At 46.3% G+C, this 17,567-nt stretch overlaps 1 protein-coding gene across 4 annotated transcripts; it reads left to right on the top strand.

The window, feature by feature from the left end:
* Positions 1 to 11,044: 11,044 nt before the first annotated feature.
* Positions 11,045 to 17,098, top strand: LOC120841740. 4 transcript variants are annotated; one of them, XM_040212709.3, is made up of 4 exons: positions 11,045 to 11,333; positions 12,863 to 12,963; positions 13,130 to 13,304; positions 15,319 to 17,098. In XM_040212709.3, the coding sequence occupies exons 1-4, from the start codon at positions 11,243 to 11,245 to the stop codon at positions 15,675 to 15,677; spliced, it is 726 nt and encodes a 241-aa protein (XP_040068643.1). In that variant the 5' UTR covers positions 11,045 to 11,242; the 3' UTR covers positions 15,678 to 17,098. The 4 variants fall into 4 exon arrangements, 1 of the variants encoding a protein (XP_040068643.1); XR_005798380.2 differs by having other exon boundaries at positions 11,048 to 11,333; positions 13,137 to 13,304; XR_005715805.3 differs by having other exon boundaries at positions 11,049 to 11,333; positions 13,137 to 13,304; positions 13,556 to 17,098.
* Positions 17,099 to 17,567: the final 469 nt, after the last annotated feature.

Below are 17,567 nucleotides of genomic sequence, written 5' to 3' on the forward strand. Positions count from 1 at the left end.
ATCCGAAGGGAAAGCCTTATGAAATGTCAAATTTACTACATAAAAAAGTTGAAGATTTTTAAATTCTTGGGGTTTAACAATTTAATTTTTTTTTTTTACTTTTACAAGTTTTTTTGCATTAAGAAATTCTTTTTCAAACTTATCACAGTAAGAAATTCATTGATTTCAAACTTTCAAACTTGCCAAGTTTAAAAGTTCAACAAACTTCTAAACAAAAGTTTGACAAAGTTCGAACCAAGCTTAACCCCTTCAGGCAAAAAATATAAATAGAATGATATGACTGTGTGGACTGGAGTGAAGTCTGCACTGAAGTTTCACTTAGTGCAGTAAACACAATTTGTGATTGTTGTTTTAGATTAATTTGTGAAAACTTTTTTGAAACTGCGGGGTTCGATCTCTTCTGCCTGTGAAATTTGAAGGCTTCGAACTTAAATTCAAACAAAAAATTTTGAACTCGTTGAATTCGTCAAACTTGAATTTTAAAGGAATTAAAAATTTTAAAATTTTTTAAACTTGACTTGTTAAGCAATTTGAAGTCCTCAAAACTGAACTTTTAGAAACCTTGATATTTTTCAAATACAAACCTTAGCAAGGTTCCAAAATTGCTAACTTTTCGCATTGAAACCTTATTGAGGTTCAAAGTTTTCAAAACTTCAAGAGGTTCGCAGGATCCCTGATCCCAACTAAAAATACCCTGCAATGTCGAAGACAAAAAAAACATAACAGATGCTGAGGATGGTTTATCTTTGATATTGCTGCATATTTTTTGTTCTGAAGCTGGGATGAATTGTTCCCTGCATGAGCAAGAGGAGGGAAAGGTAGGGGAGAGAAGTCCTTTTTTTCCTATGTGACCCTAAAGTTTGATTGAACTGCCAGTTGTGAGTGAGTGCTCGTCTTGTTGTGTTTGTTCTTTACTTTATCTTCGTCTTTCGTTTGTGATTCTTTTGTCGTACTCGACCGTACATTGGAAAACCCAGGGTTCACTCTTAGCACCTCCAATGATTTTGTCGTTCGGCAGCTTCGTATATTTCCTTCGGAGACTGCATGAGATGATGAAAGTGCTCCATGATGAAATAAAAAAAACTTATGCTGCAGATTGGTAATGATAGCACGTATCTACAAAAAGGCAGAACGCCAAAGCTCCACGACGAGACAGCTAAGGGCCCGCATTCTTTGCCAGGCCGTATTTGGGACAGAAATAAGAGTGTGGGTCATCAGAAAATTATTTGAAAGGGGACAGCAGTTCACATTAACTAAAGAGCGTGTGGGTAACAATGACTGGCAACAGAAAGAATAAAACAAACTCCGGACAAGTGACAACGTCTGGGTGCTTGTGTATTTTGGGTGCTTTTAAACCTTCCAATTTGGGACACCAGCCTACTGCCGTTGGTTGTCAATGCAACCTGCATGACAAAAGGAATGCCGGTGCAAGAGGAGCTTGCCTTTCTTTAAAATGAAGGAAACTGTTTGGTGTGCATTCAAGAGCTCGTCAAAAGAGGACACGTCACCAGCGTCTGCACAATGCCGGCCCTCGGAAGTGGAAAAAGCAGGTTCTTCATCGTGCTCTGTTGGGGGGACACCACAGAAATTTGCCAGTCAGCTCGACACTCTCAACATAAACCTATGCAGAGAGTTTATATTTTCTTTTCATGCAAAACTACATTCCAAAGAAACCTATAGCAGTAAAGTACCAGCTTTACAATCGAACAATGTGTCCTCCCTTAGTTCTCGATCATGAAACAAGTGCACAGAATCTCTGGAAGCTCGCGGCAGCCTCACACTGCCTCCTTACTGGCAATGTGACGTACATCACACTAACTAAAATTTTATGACCACATGAGTTGCATATCATGTGGCACAGTAGAAAGTAGCAGAGTTGGCCAGCTGCCAAAAGCTTTCAGAAAGAACAATAAAGAAAAGGCAGGCAAAGAGTCCGGACAGACGCTTCAGAATATGCCACATGCCAAGATAAGGCCGAAACTATGCGAAAATGTCAGCTGCGTTCCTCATCAAACACAATTTTGCACATGACTGATTGACGGATCGAAATACAGCTGCAAAATTTTTGTTTCAATCCCCAAAACACAGCATTATTGAGCTTTCCCAACTTTCCACCCTGTCAGTGCCACTAAAGGTTCCTTGAGCCAAGCTATTGCAATCGGAACATCCTTGTAACAAATCTTCGCAACATTCCTATCCACTGTCTTTTGAAATGCAGACAGGAGACCATCAGAGTAGGTAGTATCTCTCTAGCACTGTAGAGCAAGGCCCCGATTTCTTATCACAGTAGCCGCCATCCTACTACTTCACAATGTTTTCTCGCGACGTTTAGGTCCCGACATCGGCGAGATCGTCTGGAAATTCGGACGATGTCGGCAACCAAGCTGCCAGCGCATTAACTGACCAGTGTGTTTGACGAGCAATCTCAATACTTCTTTTCACATCACATTAAAGTGCAGCTGACACTATGAGCCAATGGGACAAACCAAACAGTGCAAAAGTGTGACATCATGACAATCGTCCATCTTCCAGTATGTGTTCTTTCATATTAAACCAATCAAGGGCAGCGAATGTCTAGGGACTTTTTGCATGTGTTTGAGCCTTCGACTGTGCTCTGACATAAGATTGAACAAACTATAGTCATAAGAACAAAGGGCGAGGGTAAGACGGGCCGGGGAGGAGGAAGCAGACGGAATGCTGGAGAAGAGAGGGGGAAACCTCCTTCTCTCTTTAGCGGTCTGTCTGCTTCCTCCTCCCCGGCCCATTTTACCCTTGCCCTTCGTTCTTAGGTTGCAACGGACTATACACGGTGAGTAGAGATGCTGTAGAATACATATTTGTACCAGTTTCCTTTCCTCCTACTTCTCTGAATACTAGAGTCGACCAATAATAAAATATTTTTATTTTTCGCTTTGCATAAAGCAAAGAAAACCGAAGGTACAACCTCGGTTTTCTGCAGGGAAGATAACCCTCTTAGTGCCCCACACTCCTAAGCTGCGAGGAGAGCCTAGTTGGGCAAGGCAAAAGTGAAAAGCGCAAAGCGTACATTGAGGGGGGGGCGGGGCGGGGCGGGGCGGGGCGGGGGCGGGGGCGGGGGCGGGGGCGGGGGCGGGGCGGGGGCGGGGGGAGGGGGGCGGTGATGGACACAGGTGTGGTGCAATTCTTAACAAAAATTGCACTATGGCGCAGCACTTCAGTCACTGTTAATTGCACTCGGTATATTGGGTTATTTATACTATTTTCTTTAAGTCCGATATGCGTTTGGAAATACCTCTTAAAAGCCTTGCTGAAAATTTGAATAATATGTTTATTTCCATCAAGTACATGATGGAAGGGGATTGAGGAAAAAACCTGCATTTCTGCAGCTTGACAAGTCCCCTTCCCAATTGGCCACAGCAGCAGGTCACAGAAGAGATATGTCACTTCATAAACAAACGAAATAAAAATAAATACACAGGTCAGTTATTCAATATAGAACATTCCAATATATAAGTTAGCTCTGCTAAACAGACGGTTAACATAAAAGCAACAAGTGCACATTCAAAGGCTTAGGTATATAGCACGACTATCCCCTAAATTCATTCCCAATAGATATAACTGCAACTTATAAATGAGGGCATTGAGTGGAATATTTACTTAGTCATTGCTATGCAAATTTATGACTGCAATTTATTTGTGGATTAACCACAAATAAATTTGTGGTTAATCCTTTCATCGCAGCTTGACGGCCTGGCAAGCGCGAAGCGCGCGCTATGACGTACTGTTCTGTTCCCCATCGCAACACCTACCAGGGTGAACAAGATGTGAGCTTCTCTTAGAAAAGAATGGCTCATCAAGCTCGAAATGGACAAGCCGAACTCAAGCAACTCAAGGAGCTCTCGCGTGTGTAACAAACATTTAACCGAGAGCGACCTCGTCTATCCTCTTGGCCACACGGTGCTCGGTGAGTGCACTGACAGATCGAGTGAGTGTGAGTACGTCTGTGCCTTCTCAGAACGAGTAAAGAAATGTTTCTCCCGAAACAATGCAGGCCTGCTGGAAGAGGCGGTGGCTGGCTCCTGAAACTGTTCCAACTAAATGCTTGCCTGATCGCTGGGCCGACGGAAAAGGTGCGCGATCACGTTCGCGATTGAGGCATGCAAGAGCCGGAATCCGTGACACTTGAGCGTCTGGTACGGCTTGCCGTGCAAATAAAGCACTAAACGATCCGAGATGCAGTAGACAACGTAGCTAACGTAGCGTACTGACCAACCTTGATACCGACAGATGCAAACATGTCCTACCCCTACCAGAGCCGTATCTGGCTGTGTTCCAAAATTTACTCGATCCGACTCCGGAGTAAAAGCAGGTAAAAGTTTCGTACCGTGGCGTTCCAAAACTTACTCGAGCTTACTCGATGACGTCAGAACTCGCGTTCCAGAAGCGGGTTGTTTACTCCGGAGCCTCCGGAGTAATTACTCGCGCTACCCTCCTCGATCGGGGGGTAAAGTCGGATCAAATCGAGTAAATACGTCACGTGATCTGTTCGTCGTCTGCTTTCTGCGCCGACAGCCGTCAAAGCTCGCTTGCTCCGTTGGTTTTGGTGGCGGACGTTCGAAATTACAAAGAATTAGCTGCAGCATGTCTGGTTATTGCGATTTGCTGTTGTCAACGCAGGAATTGACTGCATTACATCCAGACCGTCCACCTTCCCCGGGAACGTGTACTTGTTATTATCTGAGTGCGAGCGTAAACAGGAGCTTCTCCGCATCCTCGTCCTCGGCGTTGGGGGAATGCCGTAATCTCACGTTCAATGCCGAAAATGTTTGAACTCAATATATCATAATGTAGAATTTTTTTGTTTTCTCCAGAGTGTGTGTAATGAGAGGATAACATTTGTAAAGCAGCGAAGGCTTTGAAAATTTCACTCTAATCCCATTCGAGTCAAAGCGAACGTCAGTTTCATATCATTCTGGAGAAAGCACCCTCGCGCTGTACCGCTACACCGTGTGGAATATATTTCTGCAAAACATAATCGGTGCAAATTACAATGCGTGGAATATATGCGCTTAGGGCACCGTGATTAGAATTGCAGCGATCGCGCTGATTAATAAAAACACTTTTTTTTTATGTCTAGCTGTAAGGAGTAAGTAACGAAGGTGAGTAAAAGGAGCTGGTGGATCCACCCCAAAAAACACCGCGTCGTCATTAATATTACCGTTCTTCGGGTGCTTTCTTCATGATCAAAAGGATCGTCTGCTATTTTCTGCCATCGCTGCTGCGTTTTCTTTTTTCCGTCGCCCAAGACGAAGCCAATCCGCGTAGTATCCAGGTGATTATCCTGGCCGTTCCAAAATCGAGTCGCGGATCGTTTACTCCGTTTACTCGCGATGTCACGTGGTATTACCCGCCGACGTAGAAGGCAGGTTACTCGGGTAAGATTTGGAACATAGCCTCTGTGTCCTACTATGGTGCCTCGATTGCGTCTTCGACTGGTGTGTTTAGCGCCCTATCCCGCCCATACATCAAAAGTGGTCCCAATGTGGCAACAAATGACGCGAGTGTCATGCTGTTGCCTGTCGCGATCCTGGCGGTTGACCGTAGAAATGCAGACGAATAGCACGAGCGGACGCGAGTGTCGCTGTCGTCACGGCGTCCGCCTACGTCCGCCCGATCCAAAGGGCTCAGCCGTATTCATCCATCCATCCATCCATCCGCTCGTCTCTCGACTGAGTTGCGGTGAGCGGACGTGTTTCCTGGTTCTCCTCGAGCATCCGAAGCTAAGTGCCAGTTTTTCTTCTTTTCTCTCTCTTTTTTTGAGAGTTGATTGGAAGTGACTATGCGGTAGCAGTATTAGGTTTGAACAGCAGCAGTTAACGTTAGTTTCGCAAAGTAGGCTCTGTTTGAATTTTTGGCGGGAAGGGACGGTTTGTTCCCGGTCTAGACATGGGTCTAGATTTGGGTCGGCATGACAAGGGTGGGGACGAGTTGGTGCAGTGCGAGGGGTGTGGGAGGTGGTGTTACCTGGAGGAGACGGGTTTCGGGAGCCTGGAGGTGGCGGCGGAGGTGAGTTTCGAGTGTCGGCTTTGTGTGAAGCTTCAGCGGGTAACTGGGGAATGGGAGGGTAGAGTTCGGGAGATTGAGGCCCAGCTTAAGGCAGAAGGAGAGAAGCGGGTGGGTCTCGAGGCCCAGGTAGAGGAGCTGACTAGGCAGCTTAATCATGAGAGGGAGCAGCGGGTCGGCCTCGAGAAGCAGGCGGAAGAGCTGGGGGAAGTATGGAAGGCGGGTTTAGAGGAGCGTAAGAGGGAGTGTGACAGTAGGGTAGAGCGCCTGGAAGGGGTAATTCGAGCGAGTGAGAGTAGCGAGGGAAGAAAGGAGGAAGTGTCAGTTCTAGCGGGACGAACCACCAGTCTGCAGGCTGGGGTCCCTGGTGGTCGGGAGTCCGGCCTGTTGGCAGGCGGGCTCGACGACGCTGGAGAGCTGATTGAACCTCAGCTCAATGGCGCCTTCGAGCAGCAGGCGTCGGGCAGTCAGGTGACAGGAGATAAGTCGCAGGACAAAGGCGCGCAGGCACCAGGGGGATCTAGGGTACTGGTAGTGGGGAGCTCTAACGTAGCACGGGTTAGGAGGGGTGTACATAACAGGGTGAAGGGAGACCAGAGGGTAACCGTAGAGGTCCAGCCAGGGAAGTGTATGGTGGATGCTATGACCGCAGCACGTGAGGGGGTGTGGGATAACCGGGAGGGAAGGAACCTAGTAATAGTTCATGCGGGGCTTAATGATGTGCTGAAGGGTAGGAGCCAGAACCTCGGAAAGCAGCTAAACGTGGGAATACGTAAGCTGAGGGACGTGTCTGAGAATGTGCATGTGGTTGTGTGCACCATTCCAGAAGTTCGGGGGCAGTCCGGGTTAACGGAGAGGAGGGTTGTCGAAGCCAACGGAGTAATTAAGGGTATGAGTCGACAGCTTCGGTACGACGTAATGGAAGTAAACAGAGAAGTGTACGAGGCTGGCTCCCGCCCTTTTGCAGATGGCATTCACTACAGTGAGGCCACGGGTTACAGGGTGGGGGATAGGATGGGCCGCACGGTGACTGCTTTTTTGGGGGGACCGAGGGCCCTGGGGGCACTGAAGTAACTGAAAACCCAACAAAGTCAGGAGAGGCACCCAGGGTTAAAAAGAGGAGAAAACGTAAGAACAGGTATAAAAAATCAGCACAATCAGACATTGGATATATTAACATGCAGGGTGGTAGAAATAGGTTAAAATGGGAAGAGGTAGAGGAGCAACTAAGAAAGGAGGATTTAATGGTGTATGGGTTTGTGGAAACACATCTCAGAGACATGGAGCAGCCACCTTGCAACCCTGACTATGTGTGGGAAGAATGCAACAGAATGGAGGGAACGAGGAAGGGAGGTGGAATTGGAGCATTCATTAAGAAGAATATGAACTTTCAAAGGATCAGAAAGGAGTGCGCCGAACATTTGTGGCTGAAAGGAAAAGTCGCTGGGGAATCAACAGTCCTTGGAGTGGTTTACTTATGGACAGGGACAGGTGCTAAAGAGGAAAACAGAAAAATGATTGATTGCATATCAAGAGACATTAGTGAACTAGGGGAAGGCTCCGAAATAATTATTATGGGAGACATGAATGCCCATATTGAGGGTCTGGATGGGTATACGGACTCAACTGGAAGCATATTACTAGAACTGGTGGAAAAACATGACTTAGTTTTATGTAATACCAGTCAGAAGTGTGACGGGCACATAACTTGGGAAACTGGCAATCTGCATTCAACTATAGATTACGTACTCATGTCACACAAAATATATGGTAAGTTACAAGTAATGAAAATAGATGAAGAAGGTTCCAAAAGTCTTGGTAGTGATCACAAACGTATTAAGCTGAATTTTGCCAGAGAAGTAAATGCTGAAACTAGACAACATAATTCAAAGCAAACTTTCTGCAGCCACAAAGAGTTGGAAATAGTTGTTGAAAGAATAGAGGCAGCAGTTTCAGGGCAACGGCATACAGATTGGACCTATGAGAGCCTAACTAGGCTTTTTTCTCTAGAACTAGACAAAGTTAAGAGTAAACGAAAGGGGAAGCAAGGACATAGACCAAAAAGTTGGTGGGACAAAGAAGTGAAGCAAGCGATACAAAAACGTCAGGAAGCCTCTAGAGAACACAGGTATTCCAAGCGTAGTGGGGAGTCCGAAACGGAAGTAAAAAGAAAATGGGACAATTTTGTAACATGTCGCCGAGAAGCATCCAGTTTGATCAATGCGAAAATTCAGAGAAAGGGTGAGGAATGGATGAGTAATGTAAGTAAGGAAGATAGAAATGCTGCCAAGAAGTTTTGGGAGCACTTGAACTCACTCGGTGAAACAACGCAAGCTAGACAGAGGTTTATACTCTCGCATCAGGGAGATCAATTAGAGGGAGATGATGCGGTACAATATATAGGAGCAGTGATGGAGGAAAAATTTCGGGAACGGGTACATGTGGAAGATAGGAGAACCGAAGGAAGTAGCAGTCCAGTTTGTGACATCGCGGATTTTGGACAAAGAGAATGGGAAAAGGCGGAACGAAGAGTCCCTAGTGGCACGTCGACAGGCACAGATGGTATCCCTATCAAGCTGGTGAAGAATTTGGGTCCTAAATCTAAGGCAAAACTAAGGGAGGTAGTGAGTACCATGATAACAAAAGGAAATATTCCAGATGAATGGAGGCTTAGTAGGATGAGTATGATATATAAGGGAAAGGGAGATAAGTCTGATATTAGGAATTATCGTCCTATAACCGTGACACCGGTTATTTACAGGTTGGTAATGCAGATTATAAAGAACAGACTGGAGGAATGGGTAGATAGCGAGGGCATACTGGGCGAGTTACAGAACGGGTTTCGAAAACAAAGAAGGTTGGAGGACAACTTATTTTCTCTAACACAGTGTATAGAAATAGCGCAAAAAGAAAACAGACAGCTCTGGCTGGCATTTCTGGATATCAAGGGTGCCTATGACAATGTGAACCAAAGAAACCTGTGGGACATAATGGAGAACTTAAACCTAGATGAAGGACTAACAGCACTATTAAGGAACATTTACAAAGATAACAAGGTGATTATAACATGGGAAGGAAAGGCGACAGGGAAAATAGAGATAAGACGAGGCCTTAGGCAGGGGTGCCCGTTATCGCCTTTGCTGTTTATGTTGTATCTGAGAGGATTGGAGGATAGACTAGAGAACAGTGGGCTTGGGTTCAACCTTTCTTACAGTAAGCTAGGCCAAAAAATTCAGCAATCCTTACCGGGATTGATGTATGCGGACGATATTGTACTAATGGCTAACAACAGGACAGAGTTGCAGGAATTAATGAGCATCTGTGGTAGGGAAGGAGAGGAATTAGGTTTAGAATTCAGTAGCGAAAAATCGGCAGTCATGATTTTTAACGAGGATGAAGTTGAGAGGCTGAAGATACAGAATATTACAGTTGAGAGAGCTAGTAAATACAAGTATCTAGGAGTATGGATATGTGATGGTGCAGAATATCTCAGAGACCATGAAAAGTATATAATAGGTAAGGGCAACAGAAATGCAGCTGTAATGAAAAATAGAGCACTTTGGAATTACAACAGGTATGAGGTGGTGAGAGAGATTTGGAAAGGGGTCATGGTGCCTGGCTTGACTTTTGGAAACGCAGTGCTATGCATGAAATCCGAAGTGCATGCGAAACTAGAAATAAAACAGCGCGGAGTAGGTAGACTGGCTTTGGGGGCGCATTGCAAAACGCCAAACCAGGGAGTACAAGGAGACATGGGATGGGCATCATTTGAGAGCAGGGAAGCGGTGAGCAAGGTAGAATTTGAGGATAGGTTGAGGCTAATGGATGGGGAGCAATGGGCACGAAAGGTTTTCAGCTATTTATACATGAGGAGTGTAGACACAAAGTGGAGACAGCGCACTAGGAAATTAAGAGGAAGGTTTTTGAGCTATAGCGAAGATACGGAAGAGCAAGTCTCAGTTAAGAAGAAAGTTAAGGCCACAGAAAGAGATCGGTGGCTAGAGGGAATGCAGACAAAGACTGCTCTGGAAAGCTATAGATTAAACAAAAGAGTTATTGCCAAAGAAAGCATTTATGACAATTCTAGGGGAAGCTCATTGCTGTTTGAGGCAAGAACGGGTGTTCTGCGAACCAGAACATACAGAGTGAAGTACCAGGAAATTGATACAGTGTGCACTGCTTGTGGAGAGGAGGACGAGACGGCTGAGCACTTGATACTCTACTGTAAAGGGCTTCACCCTATGCTTACCGAAGACAACATAGATTTAATAAAGTCATTGGGTTTTAGAGACAGCGAAGGGAGAGTGGATTTCAAGACTGTAGAGATTACCAAGCAAAGATTAAGTGAATGGTGGCAGAAATCGAGAGAAAACTAGGTATTTTCTTAATCACTGATGGCAAGGGGGTTTCATAGCCTCACTTTCTTTGCACTGCGGAGTGAATATAGATTTCACATTTAAATATTCTAAGCTTAAATGGTAAAACAAAATGGCTAGGTGGCGTAAGCTACCGCCCGATCCAAAGGGCTCAGCCGTATTCATCCATCCATCCATCCATCCGCTTTAGGCGTCCCAACTTCCGGCTGTCCTAACTTCCGTGAACTGTCACAATGGAAAGCGACCTGCAGCAGAACAGGCGTCTGCCGTACTTACCACAACTATTGGGACACCGCCAGGGTCGCAACCGGCGACAGCATGACACTTCTATGACGTCATCAGGCGGAAATCGAGGGACCACTTTTTTGGCCGCGGTAAACACACCAGTCGGAGACGCGTTCCAGGCACCATAGTCCTTCCGACACAAGCGTTTCGGAGCAGTAAAACTGGAAACGCTGATTGGCTGAAAAAAAATGACGTCACTTCCGGTTTTGTTATTTTGTTGATTTTTAGATGACGTTTTAAAGTAAAAATATATAAAAAAGTACTTTTCTTGTTTTTGTTTGTACTTACTTTTTTTTTTTTTTTTTTTTCCTTGCTTGATTTTTTAATTTTGGCTGGTACGGTTCCGTTCTGTTCCGCCTTGGCGCCCTTGGCCGCGGGGGCAATGTTTTTGTTTTCGTTCTACGTTCAGGTGTTAAGTGGCGACGTATTAACCGTCGATAACCAGCTGAAGCAGCTCAAGTTCTCTAGTGGAACGAGGTTGACCGTGCGCAGTGGCAGCCGTTGACAACAAAAACAATGTATGCACTCAGCTTCGCCGGATGAGTGCCGGCGTCGATCGCGAACCGCCAGAGCCGCCAAATACCTCTCGTACATCTCCAAGAACACCAAGAACAGGAGGTATTCATAAAGGTGAGTGTTCACCGCACTTTAGTGCTTCAGTTCCGTTTGGAGTCGTTTGACATAATTTAGTCCGGTGCGTCCGGGAACAAAGGCGCTACCAGAAATGGCGGGAATGGTCGGTCGGTGCTGAATGCTGATGCCATCCAAGCGGATTTGAATTGGGTTTCGTGCGCTCAACGTGTCGATTTGTTTCTTGAGCTGCCTTTACCAACCGCTCGCCCGAAATCGTTCGGTAGAACATGCGGACGTGACGGCTAGCAGAGCCCTCCGCAAAGGCTTAGGAGCGCGCTCACAATTTTGGAAGCTTCCGTATGACCGCAAGTGCTCAATAAGTCGCTATAGCAATGATTGCATGCCATCGACACAGACTTCGATCCAGTTTTTCAACGAGACAGGAAGGCCCAACGAAGCAAGCGTAGAATCTGATGCTTCGCCTGTCACTGTCTGCGCGGGAACACGCCGAGAGGCGCTTAACCTTTTGGGGTCATGTGAGTTTTCCCCTTGTCGGCCCCTCAGGTCAGAATTAGTTTATGCAAAAGTGAAGCAACAAGTGACTTGAAATTTAACGTTTTTATTTTAATATAGTAATATGTTCAATTGAAAATAACTCTGCATTTTCCTGGGTGCTTTCAGTTCTTGAAATGCTAGCGGCACTTGCGCAGCGTGTGGTACTTTTCAAAGCAAGCGCCAGGGTGCAGGCCAGGTTGACAAGTGCAGGTTTTGCAGTAGAACACTGTTTCGCGCCGTTGCCCCTTGGTTTTTCTGTTCTTGCAGATGGCGCAGTCCTTGTTTTTGCTTCCATCGAGTTTATAAATAAAGTGGTTCTTTCCACTCAGTCTCTCTTCACAGTCTCCATCAGAAGAGCGCCCCCGTTTCTTTGGCTGGTTGCGGACATTTCCAACAAGGTCCTTTATCAATGCCTTCCAAAACGTGAGGTGCTGCGGTGCTTGCTCGCCTTGGCTGAGTTTTTCGAGGCAGAAGTGGATGGTAGCTGTTGACTACTCCCACTTCCAGCAACCAAAAAAGTAGGCATGCGCGGTGGCGGCGGCGCATGTCTCCTCATCACTCTCGGTGCTGTCACCATCACTCTCTGAGGACTCATCAGAGACTATCTCAGAGGCCTCCTTTACATCATAGGTGTCTTCTCCACTAAAATCACATTCACTGTCACTTGAGTCACAAGCCTTTCCGTAAAATGCGGACAGAGTAAAGGCTGCCATGATGAACTCGTAAAAGGGCGCGCAACATTCCCGCCCGCGCATTTCGCAAAAAAAAAAAAAAAATGTGTAGCGTCACTTGCAGCACCTTTCGAAGGGCGAAGAAGTCTAGTTTACATTCCCGATGACAGATGGCGCAAGTTGAAATTGTCGGGGCGCGCCCGACACCTGACCGCAAAGGAGAAATGGGCCTGTCGGGGGAGCCCCGACATTTGACCAGAACCTGAATATTTTTTTGTCGGGGGTCACCCGACACATGACTCCAAAGGGTTAAGCGAGCTGCCAGGGCGTAATTAAAAAAAAAAAGAAAATCTAACGCAGGTCTGAACCACGCGAGGATCGTCTCGAAGCATGGTAGCCTCAACAGACGCTTGCCGCCACACGCGAGGAGAAAGCAGGAGGCCCGAAGTTTGAATGTGAAGGTAAAACGTGCTTTAATAATAATGATCTTTATCTGCACGTTCCTTTGTATGACTAAGGTGATCGTGCTGAGACACAATATAGCAGCGATTGCTCTCGAACAAAGGACAGGACAGCAGAAAGGCAATGAGAGGCAGGGAGATAACTGACCTCTCTGTTGTAAAACATTTTTCAGAGGAGGTGCGAAGAGCTGGCCCTCACTTTTTCAAGGCAGCCGCAGAACACTACGAGCCCCGAATCACTGCCACGGCTGACTCACGCGGATGCTGTGCTGCACCCTGCACTGCACATGGTTCGAAGCACACTTCAGGGGACCAGTGCATGCCCCTGATGCATCGTCGCGGTATGTTTTGTACTGCTTTTCCTAGCGGTGCACTGAGCAGTCCAATCTTGAAGGGAGCACGCGAGTGCGTAGCCAGTGCTCCATGCAGCAAGGACCGCAAGCACCCGCGGAAGCTTGGAGCACACGCAGTGACACCAGCAGCCGTGCACGCTGGCGTCGTCTGCTACTGTACCGTCCTTTCGTTCGGTGCGCAGAAAAAAAAAGGAGTGACCGCTCTGTTAAAAGTCTGATGGTGAAGGCATCCTTTACAGAAGCACTGTATGGCTCTCTGCACGCTAGAATGGGGGCTGTCGTTGATGCTCGCAGAGGCGTCGCCCACAACTAAGCAGACGATCAAAGTCCTGAGCAGGTGACTAATCGTTTCATTGTTCTTTGGTAGGGAAAGGTAGATAATGTGCTTCTACTCCCAGCTTTGTTTTTTTTTTTTTGTTTTTATCACCATTTAGTATGTTACCATCAAAACAGCATCCTGGTGTTCACATAAATATGTGTTAACAATACCTATCGTCAAATATGTGACTCAAAGAGCCAACTGCGGCCGAGGATATCTTTTAAGTGTTCTTTTTCTCACAAAGATCCCTGGCATTGACTTTTTAGCCACGTACCTTGAGTCCAGAAAAACAATGTGCTTCAGCTAAATGGTATTCACACAAAATACATCCTGACAAGCTGCTTTCACTCTCGAGCCTCGAAGAAATTTTGCAGTTTGATTTGAACTATGTTGCAGGTTAAGGAGGTAGGGTCAGGGAAAAGAAGGTGGGAGAGCAGGAAGCGGGCACAATGCTGGTCAAACCCTCTCCCTTCGCCGGCGTTGCATCCATCTCGTCCTCTCCCACCTTCCTTTTTTTTCCCCTACCTTCTTGAGTTGTCACCGACCATATAAAAGGCATGCATTGATATCACTTGTTCGTTTTGTGGCCATGGCGCCAGCAAGGTTTGAGAAACGTATCCTGCTTCACAGGAATTCAGCACTCAACATGGAGAAACTATTGGCAGTGCTGCTGTAATGTCTTTGTCCTCGTCTTTTGCAGCCATCTAAAAAAGAGAAATATAATACTAGGAACACAGAGCAACGTCACGCGCCAGTACATAGTGTACTACGAAGGGCAGGTAAATTGACTGCGGAACACGATTTTCTCAATGTCCTCACGGTTCTTTCGGCCAAGTACATACAGATAAGACGATTATTATTAGAAATGTTGAACGCCAATCCGAAATGTTTTTTGGCGGTGTGCCGAGCAAAAGGACATTGCTGCAACAGAAAACATGTGCCATCCTCCGCCTTTGGTGCTTCTGTGTCTGCGCCGAGCTTCCGCAGCCACCAACAGTCAACGCTGCATGGACTGCCCGCCATGCTTTCATGCGTTCCATGTATGATTGGCACGGCATGTGGATGTATCATGCAAGTGACATCAGCGCTGTTGGCAGTGCCATGCTGGTGGTGGTTGAGCTTTGCTAGACTCTGACCATTGACAAGCTGTTTTATGCAATAATCGCTCTTGGAAGTCCCCAAACTGTTTTTAGCAATTCAAGTGTCAGATTTTTTTTTAGCTATGGTTATACAGGTTTTCTTTTTTAACATTTACAGATTTCAAAGAAAAAGTGAAAGTTATGACAGTTATAAGTTATACGGCCAGGCGGACATTAGATTCATGGAAGAATGCAGCTAAAAGTCCGTGTAGATCATGTGTATCATGCTTCTCTACAGTGCAGCTACATACTTGCGTAGGACAACCCCCATGAAGTGGGGTGGGGGGGCTGCATGCGTGTGTTGGGTAGCCCCTCTTGGTTTTACAACTCTACCCTGTTGTAAAATTTTAGATTTTAATGCGAACAAGTTGATAACAAAAAAGAACTTGGTCAACATTGATCTTACAACTAGAGATGTAAAAGGAACAAAAATAGAGAACAGCAAAATGTGGAAGAAGACATCTCGCTTCTTTCATTTTCATTTGACTAAGTGACATTGGTCGGCGACTGTAAGACTTTTAATCACAATAGTTATACACCACAGGTCCCGGGGATCATGGCATCGATGAGCTCGCTTTCGCCTTGTCCAAGGTAGCAGCGGAACACTACGGGCAGGCCCGGAGTCACCGCACCGGCTGGCTCACGGGCGTCGTCCTGTACTCTGCACGGCACTGCGTGTGGCTTAACCGGCCAAGCAGAGGGTCACTGCATGACCTTTATGAGGCGTCGCTAGCCATTGTAAGTATATTTTGGACGCTCGTGTCAGGGGATGTACTTTTGTGTTCTACAACAGAACATGTTTGGTGGCGGTTCAGTCTTGCCAATTCAGCCATTTCGAAACATAATTTTGTGGCGACTCGGCTTAGGTTTTCTGGCTCGGCCGTCTTTTGCACCAGTGTCTAGGCTCGGCGTAAGCCTCTTTGTTCTTTATTGTCAAGGCTAGTGTAATTTCTGCTACGCCGTCGAAGCAACTTCTGCATGCGAACAAGATGCAAGACGAAGCTACATGCTCGTGCACAGTGCATGACCACATGTGAAAACTAATAGCGAGTTTGTTTCGCTGCACTCGTGCGTATGCGCACCCACTCGCAACATGAAGTGAGTTTGTTTCGCCGCCGGCACTCCACACGTGCATGCGCTCGCTGCACCCTGAGAATTAAGTGTGTACCTGAATGCACTCCCGTCATGCATCACTTAGGCAGGGAACAAGAGCAGATGACTGGTTTGTCCACCATGCGGGACAGTAGAACTGCAGAAAAAGTGAACTTTCTGCTAAAAAAATGACGTCCCACGAGCAACAAAATCGGACACGAGCTTGAATTGTGTGTCTGCTATTCTATAAAGCAAGCAATCCACAACCTGTGCTTAACTTGCAAGTTTTCAGTCATTTTGTTGCCGTACAGACGTCCAAATACACCGGTGGATAAAGAAAGGTTCAGAACGAACATCAGCCACCGCGAGATATCTCTCACCATCCGTGCGGGGCTAAAGAGTTGGGACGTTAGTTGACAAAGCTTGCCCGGCAGAAACCTGCGACGCGTCCAATCGGGAGCCGAGAAAGCTAAACTGTTTTTACCCGAGGCTTGGATAAAATCACAGTGTTTAAAAAGGAGCCATGGAATTTATTTTGGGTGGGATAAATTAATTTAGATTCGTATTTTGCTAATACAGTTGAACCTTTCAAGAACGAAATTCTCGCGGCAACGAAGAAATCTGGCGGGCCCCAGCGAACGTCCATAGGGTTCAATGCATTTGCACCCTCTCAACAGCAAAGAGTTTTAAAAAACAGTCCCGCATTAACGAAAGTTTGAGGTAGTGATCTGCCATAGAGTTATTCAATGTGTCTACCAAGTTGGCATTTTCAAATTCCCTGAGTTTTTCAGGTTTCCTCTGAGTACTTTTGTGAAATTCCCTGAGTGACACAGAACTTTGTTTTAGGTCAAGATGGGCGGACACCATGTCGCCAGATGCTGTCACTCTCTAAAAAGCATGTCATAAAATAAAATAACAACACAATACAGTTTTGATGATAGCGAGTAACTTTTATTAGATTTAAAAAGAAAACAGAACGAAGTGGTTAGTAAAATTGATAGCGAATAAAGTATAAAAAAAGGTAAACTGAGGTTTACGTGACCCCCCCAGGTCTGGTCATGTGACCTCGGGGGGGGGGGGGGGGTGTCGAGACCTGAAGGCGACGCCGCTCAAGCCGGAAACGGGAGCAATAACGGGGAAAGGAAAGGGTAAACAAACATAAGGCGTTCAAAGTGCGATTGCTCAACCCTTGTTGTCAAAACACTCCACCTAACAAAATCTTTTTTTTTTTTTTTATTTTGGGGCTAAGGAGGTCGCACAGTGACAGCGGTGTTTGGGAAAATGAGCGCACGCGACCGTTCCAACAGCGGGCACTCCCTGCCCTCCCCACGCGCGCAGGTGCCCTTCCCCTTGCTTTTGCCATCCTCCACTTCTTTTGTTTTTATTGGTTGCTTTTTTTATTTTTTATACAATTGCTTTTTCGCTGCGCATCGCATCCCCGCGTGCGCGTATGCTGGGTTGGCGGTCTGCCAGCCTTGCAACCCGAGCTGTGTGCTCCCGGCCTGCGCAATCCGACCTATAGGGAGAAGCGAAGAACGGCCTTGGTTCGCTACATCGAGTGTCCCCTCCATGGGAGTTATGGGCATTCGATACAGAAAAACAATGCAATTTTCTAGGGGATGTTTGGACTGTTTCATATAAACAATAATTCGAAATACGGGTGTGATATAACCGGGTTCGACAGTATGTTTGGCCGTCTCC

This window comes from Ixodes scapularis, unplaced genomic scaffold, assembly GCF_016920785.2.
Source record: "Ixodes scapularis isolate PalLabHiFi unplaced genomic scaffold, ASM1692078v2 PGA_scaffold10__122_contigs__length_95168666, whole genome shotgun sequence".
In the NCBI taxonomy this organism is placed as follows: domain Eukaryota; kingdom Metazoa; phylum Arthropoda; class Arachnida; order Ixodida; family Ixodidae; genus Ixodes; species Ixodes scapularis.

Excerpts from the sequence above, each read along its gene's own strand:
- LOC120841740 (XM_040212709.3), top strand. The coding sequence starts at position 11,243 with ATGAGTGCCGGCGTCGATCGCGAACCGCCAGAGCCGCCAAATACCTCT. Across the intron at positions 11,334-12,862 it reads AACAGGAGGTATTCATAAAG|GTCTGAACCACGCGAGGATC; the intron begins GTGAGTGTTCAC and ends AATCTAACGCAG. Across the intron at positions 13,305-15,318 it reads GCCCCTGATGCATCGTCGCG|GTCCCGGGGATCATGGCATC; the intron begins GTATGTTTTGTA and ends TATACACCACAG.